Source organism: Gouania willdenowi, chromosome 6 (genome assembly GCF_900634775.1).
Source record: "Gouania willdenowi chromosome 6, fGouWil2.1, whole genome shotgun sequence".
NCBI classification, from domain to species: Eukaryota; Metazoa; Chordata; class Actinopteri; order Blenniiformes; family Gobiesocidae; genus Gouania; species Gouania willdenowi.
Genome location: NC_041049.1, coordinates 8,985,768 through 9,006,332, shown reverse-complemented (window position 1 = coordinate 9,006,332; position 20,565 = coordinate 8,985,768). Strand labels below are relative to the sequence as shown.

At 37.9% G+C, this 20,565-nt stretch overlaps 1 protein-coding gene across 1 annotated transcript in view; it reads left to right on the top strand.

Annotated features, from left to right (window-relative positions):
* Positions 1–20,565, top strand: part of snd1 (staphylococcal nuclease and tudor domain containing 1) — a 242,094-nt gene that overhangs the window by 47,606 nt on the left and 173,923 nt on the right. Inside the window, exons 11-12 of the mRNA XM_028451498.1 lie at positions 4,794–4,895; positions 18,377–18,477. Coding sequence (XP_028307299.1) covers positions 4,794–4,895; positions 18,377–18,477 — 203 coding nt within the window. The remainder of the gene's footprint in view (positions 1–4,793; positions 4,896–18,376; positions 18,478–20,565) is intronic.

The following is a 20,565-nucleotide window of genomic DNA, read 5'->3' as shown; positions in this document are numbered from 1 at the left end:
CTGATTAGTTTAAAGCAGCTTGTTTTAGACTGAATGCCCACTATAAACAAGCCTGAAAATTATAACTGAGTCATCATGCATCTCTGCAGAAGTGCAGAAGAAGAATTATCTTTGAAATACACCAAAAATGCCAAATTGTCTTATGCAGGGGTTCTCAACCTTGAGGTCAGGACTTCATTTGGGGTCGCGAGACACTAGGAGGGGGTCGCCAGATGCTTTTAACTCATTCACTGCCAGCCATTTTCAGAGCAGCTAACCCCATATTGCCAGGCATTTTAGATGATTTCACTGATCTTTCTTACAATCTGAAACCAGATTCTGAAAGATTAGACTCTACTTTCATAGTTTTTTGTTGCTAGCTTGTTTCGTTCTTCTGTAATCAGCAGTTGAATAGAGGCAAGTTTCACACAAGTTTGTCAAAAAGCTGAGAAAAAAGCCTTTTTCTGAAAAAACCTGTCATTGACTTTGAAGCAATTATTGTTTTTGATTTAGGGACACCTCAACATTGGTTTCCTTCTATAAAACTACAAAAACAACACTTTTGATGGCAAAATTGTAGTTATTTTGCGATCTGGGTCAGCATTGAATGGTTTGCTTATTGTATTTTGGTCTTTCTCCAAGACACTCCCCCGTCATTCTCCACACACGCAACTTCCTACTTCTCTCAGACATGCCAAGTGTCACCGCTTGACCTGTTTTTTTTTTTTGATCGTTTTCTCCATCGCAACACTCAGTAGTCCTTTTAGTTCCACACATGCTCTGGTCAAGTGTGAACTGCTGGGAACTTCAGCATCAACTCTTGTAGCGCCATTTTCTGTTTTGTAAACTTTTTTCCTCTCCCTCTGAGCTCTCCTCATCAAGGGTGATCTCTCATCCAAAAGTGCGCTGCTGCCACCTACACGTCACCAGTTGGTTTCTACATCATGGTAAAAGCTCGATATTCACGGGAGAGCTTCGTCACACTGTCTCCTAGCAACCCAGTCGAAAAACACAGTTGACGTCTTTAGACATCATTGGCAGTCAACGATATGAAAACCTAATGATGTCTTTAGATGTCAATGGCAGTCAGTGAGTCATATTTTTGCTCATTTTAATGCATTAATCCTATTTCTACCACTTCTTCATGAAATTCTAATGCCTTTCCTGCACATCTTTTTCCCACTTTCAAGACTATTTTATGCACTTACTGTAGAACCCATTTCCACCACTTTCCCCATTTAATGTCGCATATTTGAACCTCTTTTCACCATATTTTATGCGTATTTTTGCCAAATGAACCACATTCACAATTTGTAATCCCCATTATTTTCCAGTTTAAACTAATTGTTCCTAATTTTTAAATTACAATTCTTTTGGACTCCCCCACCTCCTGTTTCTTCATACTTCACCATTACACAAAGAGCTGCTGAAAAAAGATGCATGACTTGTACACTCTGTCTTATTTGTGTGCTTCTTCTTACCCTGTGCCTAATTGGCACAAGGTAGGAAGACCAAAGCGTTTGCTGACATTTAAACTTTTTTGGCCTCAGTGGCTCAGCTGCCTTTCCACAATGAGTCAGCCTATTAAATAGAAATGATACTTCTTTTTACACCTATTCTGTTTTATTTTGTTCCATCTGATCAATAGCTGTTTCCATTGCAGATTTTTGCAAAATAAAAGCGATATTTCTAAATGTCGACAAAGTATAATTGCATTTTGAACGTGTTTCCATTGAAGGTTGTTTTTGGCAGGATCTTTGTAACTCCTGTGAAATCTCATCCCGCGAGACTTCGCTGCAGGAAGATGGACACTTAAAACCTCATAACACTGCATTTGTTTGTCGTTTGCTGTCAATGAGGCAGTGATAATTTTTAAGTATAACGCTAAGAAATGTCTTCGTCTCCTCCTCTGTCCATATGTACTGCACCATGTTTTCTCCAAGAGAAGTGGTCATGTGACCATGTCAGCAAATTCTGTGACGCATAATTGCGGAAAGTGTTTCCATTGCCCTTTTGCGATACATTTCAATATCTAAACATCTGAAAAACCTAATTCTGAAAACGTAAAAACTTTTTTGCGATATTTGAGTGTTTTTTCGAAATGTTTCCATCACCAGTTTTTTATTGCGCTATTTAGATTTTGCGGATTTCCAAGTGTAATGGAAACGTAGCTACTAAGCTCCTTTTAATTAGTACCGCAAATAAACTATGCAGCAAGGATCCCACTGCACTTGACCTTTAGTGTCAGAGGGTCATCTACATTTGATGTGATATGAATCTAAAGAGCTTTTTTTGATCCAGGCACCGTCCATCATTTTTATCCCTAGAAGTATAAAACTGTGCTCCCCAGCACACTTCCACAATCTTCCCTCCACCACTGGCTTGGTATGGATGAAATACCTTAACAGTAAGCCTTAGCTGACACAAAATGGAGGACATCAGTTCTTCTCTGCAGTGAAGGATTTTTATGGGCATGTGTGAGATTAGAATGTTGGCTCAACGCTTCGGGCCCGGGGGCGGCTCTTGGGTTTTGCAGTGGCGGTACTTGGAAATACATTTGTCATGGATGCACTGGCCTTGGGCTGTGGGATAACACTCATACTGGGCTCAACCTTAGACACGTTGTTCCCAAATACCTGTTTTATGGAATTTCCACTCACCTCTTCCTCTGTTCACAGCCACCACCATTATTCCTAAACCACACACTGGTCACCAAACTGGCTTGACAACACAACAATAAACACAATATACACAACCACAATTTCACATCGCATCACTTAAAACTATTCCTCACCCATTCCATATCCTATCTTGTATCCCTCTTCCCTGCTAACTTCCCCACCCCCCTCCAACCCCTCACCTTGGTGTAACACTGCCCTCTCTTTTTTACATCCTCCCTTTAATAAAGTATTTCTTACCCTTCCCTAGGGAGGGCTGGTGACGGTCACAATTATGCAATGAAATAAATAAATTTATTTAATTGCAATAATAATATATGCATTGCTGTCAAAAGATTGCACTTCTTGTAGTGTTAACCTTCGAAAGCATGTGCAGACAAGGTAAAAAAAAAAAAAAAAAAAAAAAAAAAAAAAGAATGTTGGCTCAACGCTGTGCTGACTGCACTGCTTTAGGTGGAGATGCAGATTTTTAACTCAAGTCGTTGCATTGTGGAATAAAGTCGAGTGAGTTGAGGACATTGTCCTTGAATCATGAAACAGCCAATGATTTAATAACCACCATCATTTCCTGTCGCATTTACTTCAGTCCAGCTTCAGTTCCAACTGTGGTGCATCACATAGAAACAGATCTCGCTCATCTCTCTCCTGTTTGTCACATTAATGAAGCTGTGAGCACATGTGCACAGCAATATTTCAATGTGTCCCCATGTGTCTCCTCTTCACACTCATGTGCCCAGCTGTGCTCCACACCTGGCAGCTCCCAACAACTGGAGGGTCGTTAAAAATGAAATAAAGCCATTGAATGCAAGACAAAAACGACGCAGTGAGAGCCTGTGTGTTTGTGGGGGGAAAGAGCCCTACTTTTGTTTGTATGACCGAGAAACGCAGCTCTCAAATGTGTAGGAGGTGCTCGGCAGCTAACTGCACTGCTAATGCCATTCATATCCTTTTTTTTTTTTTTACTGTGGGTTAGTATTAGTAGTAGCCTACTTATAGTGGGACTGCAGAAAGGACACCTGTCGCTCTTTTTCACATTGTCAATGTATTCCTGGAGCAACACAAAGCTTTTTTCAAAATGCAAATGGGTTGTGTTTGGGCCTGATGCTGTCAGGGCTGGGTAAACATGTAGAGGGAAGTTTGTGTGAGTGTTGGCCATGTCTGTGTGTGTGTACACAGTGTCAGCTTGAATTTACTAAACACACCAGGTTTTCCTTGGCTGCTTATATCGGTGTGCCGTTAATAACTGAATTGTTTTCTTTTTTAGTCAGTTGTGACTGAAAAGCATGCATGCATGTGTGTGCATCCCCTAATTCACATGTGTAAAACATAAGGTCTGGGAGCCAAATCTGGCCCTTTAAAGCATCCAATTTGGCCCGCTGGACATAGTAGAAATGTCAGAGAAAACATGAATCATTAAGTGAATTAACAACTAATTCAGTTGTAGATATCTCAACCCCTTTAATAACACATATTCAATGAAACTCCACAATATTTTCCAGTGCACACAGTTTTTCCTATGCTTTTATGTACTCTCAATGTTAACAAAAATCAGCAATTTTATTCAAATTATTCCAAAGAATTATTGCACAAACCTGTCTGTCATTGCCTGATCTCATCAGAACTCAGAAGCTAAACAAGGCTGGCAAGAAAACTAGGGCACATTAATGTTCGTTTTCCTGCCTAAAATCTGCGGACCACTTGAGATTGAATTGGTCAGTGTTTGACACCTAAACTAAAATGAGTTTGACACCCCTACCCTATTTGTTTCAATATATAATCTTGTTTTCTTTGAAGGTCAGTAAACCCTAATTAGGCTGTAATATGGTGGGTTTTTTTGTTGTTTTTCAAAGAAACTGGCCAAGATTGCCTGTGAATGGCAATACCAGCCACACCTCATTCCTAAGTTACCAATCACTTTAGCGTTTGGTTAGTTAACTGGTGAAGGCGTGTGCAAGGCAGCATGAGTGATAAGTTCAAAGTCTAATGTATCTCACACAGAATAAATAAATACATTAATAAGTCAAAAATCACATTAATCTCCTTGACTTTGCAATGTGGATAACTTATTTTTCTTTCTTTCACTTCTCTCCTTTTCATCCCAACATCCTTCCCCTCATCCCTCCATCTCTAATCCAGGACAAGAACAAGGACAAAGACAAGCGATTCCGTCCACTCTACGACATCCCCTACATGTTTGAGGCTCGCGAGTTTCTCAGGAAGAAGCTCATTGGCAAAAAGGTAAGAAGCTCTGACTCACTTCCAATGAAGCCGTGTGTGTGCCTGCCAGTATGTGAATCAACCTGATTGCCCCTAATCTGCTTAAAGAAAAGCCATAAATAGGAATTCCCCACTGGCTGAACAAAATGCTCCAACACTGTTTCCTCTTCCTCTTAAGCACATTTCATAGCTTGATATCAGTTTCTCCCCATCTCTCTGTGTGAATAGCAAGTGTGTGCGGTTGATGGCCTGGGGCTTGGTATTGGCCTGGACACACCCTTAAACAAGCAGTGTTGATTTCCTCCTCTTGTGTCTATTGATCTACTGGGTCTGTACACCTTGGGGGTCTGTATGATTTACACTCATCCACCCTAGCAGAACGTAGCACTGAGCTAAGGAAAGCTTAATTTCAAGACACTACTTAACACTAGACGTGCACCAATATGGATTTTTCTGCCTAACTGATATGACAACCAAATATTTTCTATTTCTAATGCTGATAATTTCCCAGCATTTTTATCTGTAAAAGCAAATTTATCTTAAAATCATCAAAACTATTCACAACTTTTGATGTAAAAACAAATGTGAACATAATACAAGAAATGTTATGCTTTATTCCTTCTTCCTGATTTGTCTGTCTGTCTGTCTGTCTGTCTAACTGTCTTTCTGTCTTCTTCGTCTTCGTCTTCTTCTTCTTCTTCTTCTTCTTCTTCTCACTGTTAAGTCTGTTGCATTTTCGGCAGAGCTATGTTATCAAATCATTTAAACTATTAAAATTCTCTTCAAATAAAAGGTGAAAAATAAAGCAACGTTTGACCCTCTCGTTATCGTAGTTATAATTATCATGCATCATTACTATAATCTTTGTTTTATTGGTGACAAATAAATTTGTCTCAACTTAACTCCCCAATTATCTCTATAAATCAGGAAAAATATCCATCCATTGTTAAATTCTAATTACTGAAAGGATTATACATAATAAAAAGTTAATAATTGCTCTAAAAAAACGGAGACCAAAATGCTTTTTTCCGCAAAAAAACAAACGATGGTTGATGCTACATACAGTACCGTGACTTTTAAACTTGACGGATGAGTTTGAATGGAGGCTATAATGAAGACGACTACAAAATTTACATTGGAACATCATTCCAAGTCTTTTTTTTATGATTTGCTGTCCAAATATTGCATTCATGCACAATAACACTGACAAAATATCTGGAACGGACTGACGTTTGCTCATAAATCCAGCACCGTTTTACAGCAGGCTGCTAAAACTTTGACACTCGGACTTTAATAAATCACTTTTGTATGCCGATTGTAAAATGTCAGCTTGTGTTTCCATCGTACCAAAAGCCAAAGGAAATGCAGATGTCGATCTGATAATTTGATGAATGTATGCATGCACTTCTTTATCATCCCCTTTTAAAACGAAGTAAAGACGATAATAGTCTGCAGATTGATAAACACGTAAGCAAGCCCCCACTCAAAGGCAGCAGCCAAGAGTACCGTATTCCTGTTGGGGTTCAGTAAGAGAGGGAGATTCATATCTGTGTCCCAGCATCTCATCAGAGTCATTTTAATCATCCTCATTAATGTTTTTCCCAGTGACAGAAATTTCAGCCGTGAGCGCGCTTTAGACGATTGGAGCGAGAATAATGATTGTGCTGTTTTATTTGTGGTGTTGGTGTTAGGAAATAATGAGTCTGTGTGTAATGGGAATAGAGGGAACGATAGTCACTATATTGTAATGGCACTGTACAAAATGCTCCACCAGTATAAAACATACGCTCCAATAAAACCTGTGTCCACATCATTTCGAGTAATGAGCTGCTTTACTCACGCAGGCTCGGATTACTGTTACGTCATAGAACAGGTACAGTAATGGATACGGATTCAGTTCACCACTATTACCAATGTAGCCTCAGATTTACACCATGTGCTGCATGCCAAGGTAGGGCTGGGCGATATATCGAGATTCAAAGATATATCAAGTTTTCTTTTTTGGCGATAAAGAAAGTTCTAATATCACCTATATCGATGTACATATTTCATATCTTATTTTCTGTTAAAATTCTCATTTTAGGAGCCGCGCCACATTAAAGCTCTCACTCACACGTGCTGTCCCTTGTGGTTCTTTTGTGTATTTTTCCAGTTATTTTGGATGTTTTTCTGGTTTTTTTTGGTATGTTCTTGGATTTACTGTTATTTTTTCTCCTTTTGTGTCCTTTATTGTCCTTTTTTATATTTTTGTTCTTTTATGTATTTCTACTGTTCTATTGTACATTTTCCCTGTTTTTTGTCCCTTTGTTTATTTTTGTTTTGTACTTTTACATATTTCTCTGTTTGTTTCATACGTTTTTGCAGGTTTTCCTTGTGTATATTTGTTGTTCTTTTATGTATTTTTGTTATCCCATTGTGTGTTTTTTCCCCCTTGTTTGTATTTTGTTGTCCTATGAAGTATTTTTGTAGTTCTTTTGTGTATTTCTTGTTTAATTTGTGTTTTTGTTGTAATTTTGTGCATTTACTTTTGGGGCCGCTAGTTGCCCATGTTTGTGATACATGCACAAGTTATTTTTATGTTTTTTAACCATTATTAGAGCACTAATGTTATTTTAGTCTGTCTGGCATCCGCAACTTTAACCCAGAATTGTCTTTCTGGTAAAACTTTATTTGGATCAAAATTAAGTTTAAATATTTAGATACGAATTTTGGTCCTCATCTTCTAGCCCTACGCCAAGACAGCAGTAATTTTTTCTCAGCTCCACGTGCACACCCAATATCTGACTGGTATATTGGTCCATGCCGTCGGTTGACCTTCAGTGCATTTCTTGCACAGAGTCAGGGGTGTTCCAAAAGTCAACTCAGCTAAAGTGTTCCTGTGCCTTCCTATGCCTCAGGCGCGTAGTGGTTTGTAGTGCTTATTGGAGAGGAAAGTATGCATGATTGTCTCTGCTTCAAAAGGAGTTAGTGTCTTAAGTGTGTTGACTATGTATCTTTTCACCAGAGTGACTCAGTGGCCCTGTTTACAGTAGTGTGGGTTCAAATCCACCCGGGAAGCTTCTGAAACGCGTAGAAACCACAAACATCATGGAACGTGATAAGCTGTTAAGGCCGGGGTACACCCCAGACGGGCCTCATCATAGGACTACAGTGGATATATAATGGCTTCACTAAGCCTGAACTATGGAAGGCCCAATGGGAAAACCCACACAGGCTTTGGGAGAACATTCAACCTGTGCAGGGAAAGACTTTGGAACATCTGTGATGCAGCACTGCTCACTGCACAGCGGCAAGAATGAGTCACTAGAAAGTTTTAAAATATTAAAGATGATAGTTTTGCTCTGTTCCCACAGTGCGACTTAAAAAATGAATTTAATTTGCATGCATATTTAAATTTGTCCTGTGATGACAAGTAATCATTTAGAAGTACATTTTAACCTGGCAAGCGAAGTACAACCCTTTATTACATGTTTTGTAGTTTCCATCAGAGGTGGGGTCAATTAAAATTATTGTTCTCCCCCGTACGTTCAATTACAATGATTCACAATTACTGAGCCTTTAAAAAATAAGCTCATAAAGCGTACCCTACCTCTTGTGTTATCTTACTGTTAGCATCTCTTTTGATAACGAGTCACTTCTGACCCATGTCTTAAATCAGCTGTAAAACACACTAGAAAATATGATCTGTCATCTGATTAGTTTTTCATCTCTAGGTTTCCTTGTTAGGCTTCTTTATCCATGAAAATGTTGTGGTGTGAGCGTCTGAAGATTTTTTGTCAGTAGTATTTTTTTTTTTTTTATGGTAGTGGGAAAACTTGATATGAAACCTAATTTTAGAATTTTTAACTCCATATGTGTAAGCCATAGGACTGTAACATGATTTCCTTAGTTTTTCTGTTTAATTAAATTAAATTAAATTAAATTTGATTTGATTTGATTGTAATTGACAGTTTTTAATTTCCAAATTTTCATGCCAATTACAATTAGAAAGTCAATTGTCTGAGCTCAATTCCAATTTAATTATGATTAAAACAGCAAAAATGTTTTCAATTCCAATTATAATTACATCAATTGTAATTATTATCAGACACACAATTACATTTATAATTCACCCCAACCCTGGTTTGCATTGTGTAACCTATTGTACTCTGTGAATTGGGTTGGATGTAGTTGGATTTTACTTGCCAGACTTAATGATCAGCTGGAGCTGAGGCCTTGGGCCAGGACTAAAAGGGTTTCTAAAAGAGCCCAGGGAATACGCCGTCATAGATGCTACGAAGCTCCCTCCTTCTCAGTGTGATGACAGGCTCGGACACGGTTCGCTGCTACGTCTCATGTCACTTCAATTGATCTTGAAAAGTACACAGAAACTGTGCCAAATGCTTACTTATCTACTGGCTTTGTGCTTATAAAACAAACAGTAGAATCAAATATACTCACACCTTCAAACACTCAACACACAGTCGACTGCTTACTTGTTTGGTCAAAAGACTTGTTACTGCAATTCATGTTTGTAGTTAGGGGTTGGCATCAGGACCTTCAATGTTTATTGGTCACTTGGCCGGACTAAGCTGTAAATAAACAGCGTTTACTTCTTGCACCTCAGCTTTTCTTTGTTTTCTGGAATTCGCTTTGTCTCATTGGTTTTCACTTACAACTGGGCAACACCACAAAGTGAGTGGGCCAACAAAATAATGCAATCTGACTTGTATGAGGCCACATAGGGCAGTGACCTGAGGGTGTCTACTTCTTGGTTTTTCTCTTTAGTTCTTTAAATTTATCACATATTTTGGCTCGATTAAGCCTGCCTGAAACTCCTAAACCTGAGGTTCCCAAATCATTCTGTTGCGCCCCCCTTTTGAAGAATGAAAAACTTTCATCCCATTGCAAGAACATTTCAACAAAATGGGTTACAAATTTAAACTTTATTGCAAAAGATAATTGTGAATATTTCCTATTAAAGCTCAATGGTTCCCAGTTTGGGAACCACTGCCCTAAAACCAAGTAGAAATGAGTTGAGTAGCCTATAGTGTTGTACTGTTATCTTGTTCAAAAATACAAAAAAGTGAAATTGTACTGTATAAAGAATGTAAGAGCACTGAGAGCGCAAACCTCCGCCAAGCGCCAAATGTCCTTTGTCAGATATTGGCAGTTATCTGGATCAGTGATCCTGATCATTGTACTATGATCATTCAAACTTTAAATGCTTGGAAGAAATTTTTATCCCCATTAGCAATGATACATTAGGTCCAAATATATTGGCACTCTAGTTTTTTCAAAAAATTTTGATGAAATACGCAATCTGGATCTACTTCCCCTCTAACAATTGATCGAATCTTCCATGTCCTAAGGTCTATCCTTAGTTTAAATTTAGTCAAAATCTGTGAAGTAATTTTGATGTATTCCTGCTAACAGGCATAATAATAAATTAATTAAAGTTGGTGATAATATTAATCTTCTTGATGGAGCTAATTATTAGTCCAAATAGATTTGGAGAGCTTTGTACAGTTCTTGGCATTTACGTGGTTTGGACTGCCTTTCCTTGGTAATGGACCACTGATCTTTGAAATCTCTGCATGTTTGATTTTCTCAGTAGGATTTTAGTTGTAATTTAGCTGTAATCCCCCTGATTATATGATGGGAAAGAATCCAACCATCTGCACCGCCCATAGCCTTTGCACAATACTGTCGTCTACATATTGGATAGGTTATGCCAGTATATCCCTCAATATTTGATTAGTATTGGCACTGGATGTCCCAAGTGAGTGCTTATAGGCTCTTTGGAGTGAGTTAGGTTTGAGTGGAGCTCCATGCTCATTTGCCAGCAGTGCAGCTTCCTCCCCATCTTGTTACTAAATCAATAGGGGAGGACCACTGGGTCGCTCCCTCTATCTCTTTTCCCTAACGTTGTCAAGGCTAAAGGCTGTGACTTCAACATACTGTCGTTATTTTTCATCTTCAAGATTAATTAGGCCCTAAATGTAGGTACAAGTATAAGTCTTTTGCTGCCTTGGCAACAAGACAGCTTTACTTTAGATGAAATTATCACAGGTGAGGCGAAACAATATTTATAGACTTGGTGTTAATCTGTGCAACTTTACCACTTCTGTGAAGAGGAGTGCAGGTCCATGCAACCTGATTCTGAGTTCGGTTTCATCTTGCAAAGTGTATTAGTCTAATTGCCACCTGTCATCTCATCTCAGAATAAAGCTGAATAAAAAAAGATTTGAAGCAGTAAGATTGAAATAAAAGCCTAAAATCAATAAAGGTTTCCTAAAATCTAACATGTGCAAACCATGTTTTGTTCTTTTTCTTCACTTTGAGCTAAACCAAGACAAAATGGAGCAAAACCAACCAAAGAAATGCGTGAATCGATCACACTCTGGTGGACTTGAGGTTTTCTTGTTGGATGACTAAAAATGTTTGCTAATTATTTTACCGGAACTTAAACCAACCTACCCCTATGGTGTTAACTGAAATCCACCTTGTGAAAATCCACAGGGCAAGCTTTTCTCAAAGCTCAGAAAATGCAATGCTTTGAAAAACAAGCAGATTTCTCCCTTTGACTAAACCCTTCTGAACCATTATTTACCATCTGTGATTATTCCCATAGCCCTTTTCTTTCCTTTAGTGAAACAGTTCAATATTGCATATTTTAATTCCTCCTAAGAATTTGCTTGTGGTGTTTTTCACAATATCTGAATGACATATTCAGATGATTTGTTTTATTTCTCTATTTTTCTTTTTTACTATTATAAATAAAATAGATAAAATATGTAATTAATTCATTCATTTTGGTGACGTGGAAGCTTGTTTTTCTGCTTCTTAACCACAGGATGAGGATTTCATTACAGTTTAGCTTGTTTATAAATGAATAATGGAAATAAATCATAGGAATAAATGAAGTACTTTCATTTTCACAATATCATGATTATGCTATCTCTATAGCCTACCTTTACTTATATCTATAACTTCCATCCCAAACTAAGCAGCCTTTCTATAGCAGCTTTGTTCTCCACTGATCCATTTTCTTTTCTCTCCGTTGCCTGTCACTTCATGTCTGTCTTTCTCAAACTTTCCGGCATGTTCCCGTCCCCATTGATATGGCAATGCTTGCCTGGTGACATAAAGTTAGCCAAATCAAGCTTTTTAGGATTATAAGTAATGCTTCTTGTGCCTCAGCCTCGGCCGGAAAGAAAAAAAAAAAAAACTCTCGAATGGAAATGTTGGATTAAGCCACTTATCAGGATTGAGCACATTTGGATAATCCTGCATGGCTCTGGTAATGCAGCTTCTTGTGTCATACTTTTGGGGACAGTTTTCAACCTTTTGAGTGCATTTGATGGCAAATGCACGCAGATCTTCATGGATATACTATATGCAAAGATGATGAGGCTTTTATTCACAGCCGATTTAAAGAGGGGAAAACCGAAGTGTCATCAGCAGAGATGTAGAGAATACTGATATACTGTATCCTACTCAAGTAGAAGTACTGTTGCTGGATTGAAATTGTACTTAAGTACAAGTACAAGTAAGCCATGCATAAAATACTCAAGTAGACGTAAAAAGTAGCTCAAATAAGTAGTACTCAAAGTAAAAGTCTCTCCCCCCAATGTTTATTTTTGCTAATAAATCTCGCTAACGTTCCCTAGCATACAGTAAACATTTCATGTATAAACTTTAAAAAGAAGAGACAAAATCTTGCACAATTGGAACTGGAATTAATTCCCACAAAGGGATCTATATAGAATAAAAGGTTTGTCAAAATGTACAATTCTTTTTAAAATAAAATAACCCCATTAATTAAATTCAAAATTACTAGCTCTAACTATAGCTAACTTTATGTATATCTAAAACAGATATTTTAGAGTTTTGCGTCTGTTTTGGTGCGGTGCATTACGTTTAATCTGGATGTGATGCATTTGATTGTTGTCTGGTCATTTCATTTTTTTGTAGTTTTACGTCTGTTCATTTTAAAACAAAAAAATTATAATTTTCTCAGTAACGCTTGGTTGTAGAAATGTAACAAATTACTCCTTTTAAAACATACTTAAGTAAAGTGAAATTACTGATTTAGAAATGTAAGTGCAAATACCCTTGAAAGCAACTGAATTACAGTAAAGTGAGTACTTGTAATCTGTTACTTTCACCTCTGGCCACCAGGTTCATGGTTAGAATCAGCCAACATGACTTGTTTCATTAACTAAAGGCTGTGATTCCAGCCTTTTTACAATGCTTTCTTTCTCACCGTCCTTTTCCCACTCTAGCGTCCTCTTCATAACTTCTAAGTTGAACAGTCTTTTATGTTCTGACAGAACTTTATGGCGTGAATTTCTCACAGCCACAAAACAAGTCACACTGCTATACTTTTTCTATTAGATTTTATTCACTGCGCAGCATTCTATTGAGGCACCAGCAGAGCTACTATTATGAATGTGTCCATCTTCCACAAAACGCAGCAATTGGTATTGAGTTTCCAAAAAAGCAGGGCGGAGGATCGAGTGCTGGTGTGAGGGAGAGCTAATGTAAACCTCTTACAATGTCAATATAACCAGCCTCCCTCTGTGTTCTTGTAAAAGAAAAGCTTTCCACGCTGAGCCGATGCTCAGCTTATCATTACTTTTATCATGGAGCTCAATGTTTCCTTTCTGTAACATATCTTCATTCAGAGGAAACCAAGTAGTTTAATGCAGTCCCATCGAGGATTTGAGTGGTTACACATTTATTTTACAGTACAATAGCAGTGATAGTTAGAAAGTGCACAGTTTCTCCACTATTTTCAGTATTTGTGATGTGGTTTTACCATATTCCAAACACTTCTGTGTTAAATATTTTTTGGTGCGTTTTTTAGATTGTGATGAGCTTTAACACACATTTAGACTAGCAATGCTGTAAGAAGCCTAATTAACACTAACTACGAGAGATGGACGATATTATTAACCTACTGATATTACTGGCCATTATTAGCCATAAAATGTAATCTGGGTCTACGTCGGTATCAATTTTTTCACAGGTATTGAAAAACATATTTGTGCCATCGTTTGAAACAACATAGAAAAATAAAAAAAATATTGCACTTTTTCCGTTACTAAAGTTGAATAAGAATTCTTATTTTGCACAGATGAGGTTTATTTGTGAAATATGTCCAGTTGGGCAACACATTTATAATAATTCATTTTATTTAAAAGTGCCTTTCAGGCCACCCAAGGTCACTTCACAACAAAAACAGAATAATAAAAACAGTGCAATACATTAAAAACAGTATAATTCAGAGAAAAGAAAAGCAATGAAGGTGAAATTAGGGATGAGAATTTACAGAGAGTGGGCAAATTGGAAGAGATACGTTTTTAGTCTGGATTTGAAGAGGGGTAAGATGTCTGTTTCTGATGTCTGGGGGGTGGGAGTTCCAGAGTTTCCCCATGATACTGAGGTGGGCAGTGGGTACAGTGAGTGAAGACTTGAGGGAGCGCGAGAGGAAATGACAACATGAAGGAGGTCAGTCACGTAAAGGGGGGGGCGAGTTTGTGGATGACCTTGAACGTGTACAGGAGGATTTTGAAGTTGAGTTTATAGTAGTTTTAAACTATTATTTCCATAGAGAGAGATATATAATGTGACCTAAAATTAGGTGTTAGTGGAGGGGGTCTATTTATTTATCAGTATTGGTTAATGTTGGAAATTGGAATCTTGGTGTTGGACAATATTGTTGTATCGGATATCTGCAAAAAAAAGCCAATATCGAACATCCTTACTAATTACTGCACAAGTTAAAGAACATATATTCACTTCAATTCAACTTTAATTATATAGCGCTATTTACAACAATAGTCATCTTGTAACGCTTATTAAAATATAAAATTCTTAATAAAAAACCCAACAGTTCTACATGAACAAGCATCAGCAATTTCCCCCTGGGATTAATAAAGGAATTCTGATTCTGATTTTGATCTGCTACAGTGGAGAGAAAAAAAAAATTCTTTTAACGGGAAGAAATCTCCAGCAGAACCAGGCTCAGAGGTAGCAGCCATCTGCTTCGACTGGTTGGCAACACCTGGTGCTAGATTGTGTGCCACTAATATGACTCTATTACATCTATAATTCATGAATCACAGAGACTGGCTATATGGTGAATAGATCTTTAGACATGTTTAAGTATTTTAGCCTCCAACACCTTTGTAGTGATCTACAATGATGGGAAAAAAATGTACTTTGTTTTTTTTTTTCTTCTGCATATATAACGTGCAGTATTGTAACAAATGTAGACATGATATAAGGATGAACTCGCTCTCCTAAATTAACCTTAAAGTACTGGAGTGGCCTGGAGTCTTTTTTACTGTATGTAAACTGACGAATTTCAAAAGTTTGCTCCATTTCATATTTTAGTACTTGCCAAAGAAAAAAATAATTTAGAAATGTACGTAACATTTGTTGGTAGCTATATAGTTTAGAATTTTTTAAATTCTATTTGTGTGAAAAGGTTTTTGATTAGGAAAATACATGATTAAAAGATGAAGAAAATATTGGACTCCTTGAACAGGTTTTTCCAACAGACATACCTGTGCATGTTGTCCCTTCAGCAGAACAAAGGCATTTCATCTCACACTGCTCTCATTGTTCTTATCACTCCCTCTTGTCCTCCTCCATCCACACTCGCTCCCTCTCTGATTCACCATCCTCTTGGGTGTTTCTTATAGATAGCTTGGCCTTATCATGGGATCTGTTAGATGGCCTGTGGAGAAAAGGTCTTAAAATCCCCTAATCTAACATTTCTTGGTAAGAAAATCTGTCATCACCTCGGTGGAAGAGGAACTCTTGGCATTAAGCTTAAACCTTGTGTGTTTTGCTGTGTTTTGCACTTGTTTTTTGCATTCTCACAATGCTATATTCCATTTCATTTTCACGAGAAAATTGAATTCCTCCCATTACATAGCACTTTATTTTCATGTCTTTAACATCCATGGGGAAAACGGGAGCCTCAAATGGGCTCAGCAATGAGATGAAAAGAGGTCACGAGTATTCTTATGAAAACAAAGGAAGTTGTCGATTATAGTTTTTTTTTAACAATTTCTTCAACTCAAGCCATCAAAATCCAATTCTGTTCTTCTTGTGACAAGAAGAGATAATCTGATTGCATTCTATTACAGGCCCTGAGGGAACATTGTGCACAGATATTTAATTTTTCTTCTCCTAAATACTTTTGGCTGAAGCCTTTTGTCAGATGTTGGTTCTTGTTTCATAGTTGCTCGCTTTTAAAAAAAAAAAAATCAGTCTTGTTCTCGATACTAGTGGTTCTCAACCTTTTTAGCCCAGGACCCCCAAAATAAAGGTTCCAGAGACCGCGATGTAAATCCTTATTTTAATCAGAAAGAAAATGGGATCAAAGTGACCAAAAATGGTGGAAAAGGTGGTAAAATGATTTTTTTAAAACAACAGAAACTGTTTAAAAGTTGCAATTTAGAATGGCCAAAAACTGACTGAAAAAATGGTAAAATTGGTTCAAAGTGTCAATATTGGCTCAAAAGTGTCAGAAATGGGGGAGGGGGTTTGGGGTAATGTAATTTAAAAAGTAGAAACAATTAGTTTAAACTGTGAATGTGGTTAAAATGGGAAAAAAAAGCATTAAATATGATGAAAAGAGGTTAAAAGTGACAATAATGGGTCAAAATACGCGACAATAGGTGGGAAAGTAGTGTCCAGAAAATGCTTTGAAATTGGATGGATAAGTGGCAGAAATGTAGCAAAAATGCATTAAAAGGAGCAAAAATATGGCAAGAAAAAGTGATGAAAATAGGTTAAAATATGGCAATTTTGATGTAGTTACAGAAAGAAGGATAAAAATAAGCAAAAATTGACTCAAATTTTTCCTTGTAGACCCCAACCCCTACTCTATACAGTCCAAAACTTGTAATCTTCTGATCTTTTTTTCCTCTTTGAAAACATCCATTTACAGCACTGTTGGTTTCCACCTAACTCTCCCACTCTATCCTGCCTTGACGGAGGGTCTCCACTCCTCACCCTGTCCTCAACCTGTCCGTCTGATGACAGGCAGTGATTGTCCTTTTGTGTAACGCTCCACTAACAGGCCTATCTCTCCATTGTCGTGTCTGACTGGTGCCTTTTGCTGTGATGCAGAGCCAGATTCCCACAGCTGTTTTTCTCGCTCATCACACTTGTCTGACACGGTTGACACGTAGCTTTTAAACTGCCAAATTTGTGCATCGGTACAGCCGCGTTACTCGCTGTAGGTGGTGTGGCTGGATCGCATCTGGCCTCACAGAACGCGCACACAGCTGAGACACTAAAATGTGTCTTGAGGGCGGGCAGATTAGGTTGTATCTGCTGGGAGCTGTGCAGTGTGGAGGGTCATTTGGGGGCCTATCACTGTTCCCTGTGTGCATTTGTGCACACAGGGAACACACACACACACAGAGCGTGTTAGTGCTGTTCCTGTAGGGAGGTCTACAGTGCTGCCTGATGTGATTCACTCTGACTGGGGGTGACCTTGACAACTGGGACCAAAGAAGGGACAGATACGCACGCACGCACGCACACAAACACACAAATAAAGGAACTCACACAGCAACATCAGATCTCATGTATGCTTGTCAACACGTGCACACATTTACTTCAGTACATGCTCCGCAAATGCGTACATGTCATAGAACACACTGTGGTACTATTTTTTTTTTATCTAGGTCGTGTTTGAAATGTCATACTATCGTACTACTTTGCGATTGTGTACGGGAGAAATACCTGGCTGTATACTATATGGACAGTGGCCACACTGGTCATACTCAACCGTCCCATGATGCATTGCGAGTTGAATGTAAAATCATCCTGGGACCGGCTTCAAGCTAAAAATCAAACATTCCATTTTCAAAACAAAAGCATCTCTTCTCGTCTTCCATTGGTTTTTTAACGCTTTTGTAAATGCTGCTCTTGTTTTGAAGTTAAGAGGAAGTTTCATCAGTAGTAAATGACAGTATGGAATTTCCAGAGTGCCGTAATGAAATGTGTATAAGCAAGTTATATGGATCAAATGTCCACATGTTGATATTCTACTTGGTCACTTTCTCACTTAAAATGTTTTCAGAACTTTCAAAGGTGGAGAATCAACGGAGATATTTAGCCTCAGTGTGCTTCAGAGTTTTGTCATTTTTGTTTTGAAATGTAACTTTGGAAACTTTGAAGTATACTTCAGTGGGAATTCTCATCATCCTAATCATATGTAGTAGACCAGTATTTTACGTGATGGCACTACAGGGTGTACTCATTCATTCCATGATTATGATCTGTAGTTGTTTTTTCACAGTTTTCTGAGCAAAATGTTGTAATCAGACAAAGGGGGTACTTGAGCTATAAAAAAAAGTTTGAGAACCACTGTATCAAACTGTATATAGTCATTGAGTTTGTATTGTACATTAGTGTAATATTTCCAACACAGTCTTAATCTTTTTGTCCTTTTTTCCCATTTTGACCTCTGACCTTTGTGTTTTCTTTAGGTGAACGTGACAGTCGACTACATCAGAGCAGCTACTGGTCCAGGAGAAGGAACGCCTGCTTTCGCCGAGCGCACTTGTGCTACAGTCACAATCGGTGGCATGTAAGTCACTCTACAAGCTCAGTATTTTTATTCAATCCTCCCAAATGTTCAGAGCTATCACAATGTACCATCATAGGCTCTCGTCTGGTGTTTGTTCCACACGTTCAGGGGCGGATTCACAAAGATCTGAAATAAAGGGTGGTAAACCAGTTGCATCCCTAAATCCTTTAGTTTAAGATTGCAGCAATGATTAGTACAATTTCAGAACGGCGCAGACCGCCAGTATTTAAATGAGTGTTTTTGTACGTGTTGTGTTGAACATGGAGGGTGAACACGAGTGTGCAGAAGCAAAAATAAAAATATAAAGAAGCAGAATTGGGGTGTTGGTAGAGGAAACGAATAAAAAATGGATGAATTACAGCAGATAGATAGATAGATATTCTTTATTCACGAATAAAAAATGGATGAATTACAGCAGATAGATAGATAGATATTCTTTATTCATCCCGCAGTGGAAAAATGTCCTCCTTATTAGCACGTGGAGGGACGTTTGCACACGTTTTAATACCACCTAACCTTTAGTGAATCTGACCCTCAGTCTTTGAAAACGCATCACTCATTAACTTTATCTGATTCAAGGCAGCACAGAACAATACATTTCAAAGCATATTATCTAAATCTCAAAGTCAAGGAACTTGCTTGTATTGTCATTTACAAAAAAAAAAAATTACTTCTGTACATGCAGCACTTTTTTATCTTCATACTCTGTTCTTCATCACTTTGAAACATGTATTCTGCTAAGTATTGTAGATATGGCCATTATTAGACTGTTGAAAGGATCAAATCTCATCAGAAGTAGGAGAGGAGATCTAACTTTACAACTCTGTGATAACATAAAGAAAGTTACACCGATTTTCCTCTTCCTCTGGAATCACCAGCACACATAGATCTCTGCATCCCTCCATGTCATCCAACCAACTGTCTCTTATCTGACAGCACTCAGCAGCACAGAGGTCAGGATCTAGTCTTGTCAACAGCTAATTACGAGCCAGTGTTAGCGAACAACAGCATCTCACTGATAACAGTTGGCGTGGGCCACCCGTGACGGCGTGGGTCAGGGCTGACGAAGTCGCTAGGCTAGAAGTTTGTGTCCTTGTGCAACCGTGGCTTATGGCAAACACTTTTATTTATAAGGTCCTAACATGATGAAGGAAGACTTGACACTGAGTGGTACATCTACGAAGAAATAAAGTGTGATTTAGACTGATGGAGTGTTTAAGTTGGATGCATCGGCGTTTTTTGCTCACCTCACATGTGCATAATGTTCTTTCTGAGAACTTGCCACATTCTTGATATAAATTTGGACGCCCTCAGTTTTAATGCTGATGATGACATCATCTCTGTGTGGCGTAGTTAACCTTTCAGAACTGCTTTGCCATCTTGTTTTTAACGACCCACTTTATGCCTCAGATTAGATTTAATCAGAATGAAAACATGACCCTAATAATTCCACTCTGCTAAAACGAGGTGAAAAAATATTGTTAGCTTGTCATGATTGCACTGTAATAAACAGTGAGCACTGTGCCAATAAAAAAACACAAACATTGTGTGTCCAATACTTTTACATATTGGCTATATTCAAAGTCGCACACTAACATACTACACACTCAATGAGTACATACTGTCTACTATATAGTAGTAGTATGATTACAATGATGACCGTTGCCACTGAAGTATACTTCCAATTTTCCCAAGATGGATTTCGAACCTACGACGACAAAAACTTAACGCACACTGAGTCTAAATATCTCCAATGATTCAACGCCTTTGAAAGTTCTGAAAACATTTTAAGTGAGAACGTGACCAAGTAGAATATCAACATGTGGTCATTTGATTCATAAAACTTGTGGAAAAAAATTTAATTCCAGCATTTCAGAGATTTTTGGAGACCCGCCGTTGTGCTACTGACAAAACTTCTGGTTAACTTCAAAACAAGAGCCCCCATTTACAAAAGCGTTAAAAACTAATGGTAGACAAGAAGAGATGTTTTTTATTTTTGAAAAGGTGCCTAGTATGACTAGTGTGCCCACTGTGCATACTTGAAATAAATAAAAAAATGTCCCAATATAGTATACATCCGGGTATTTC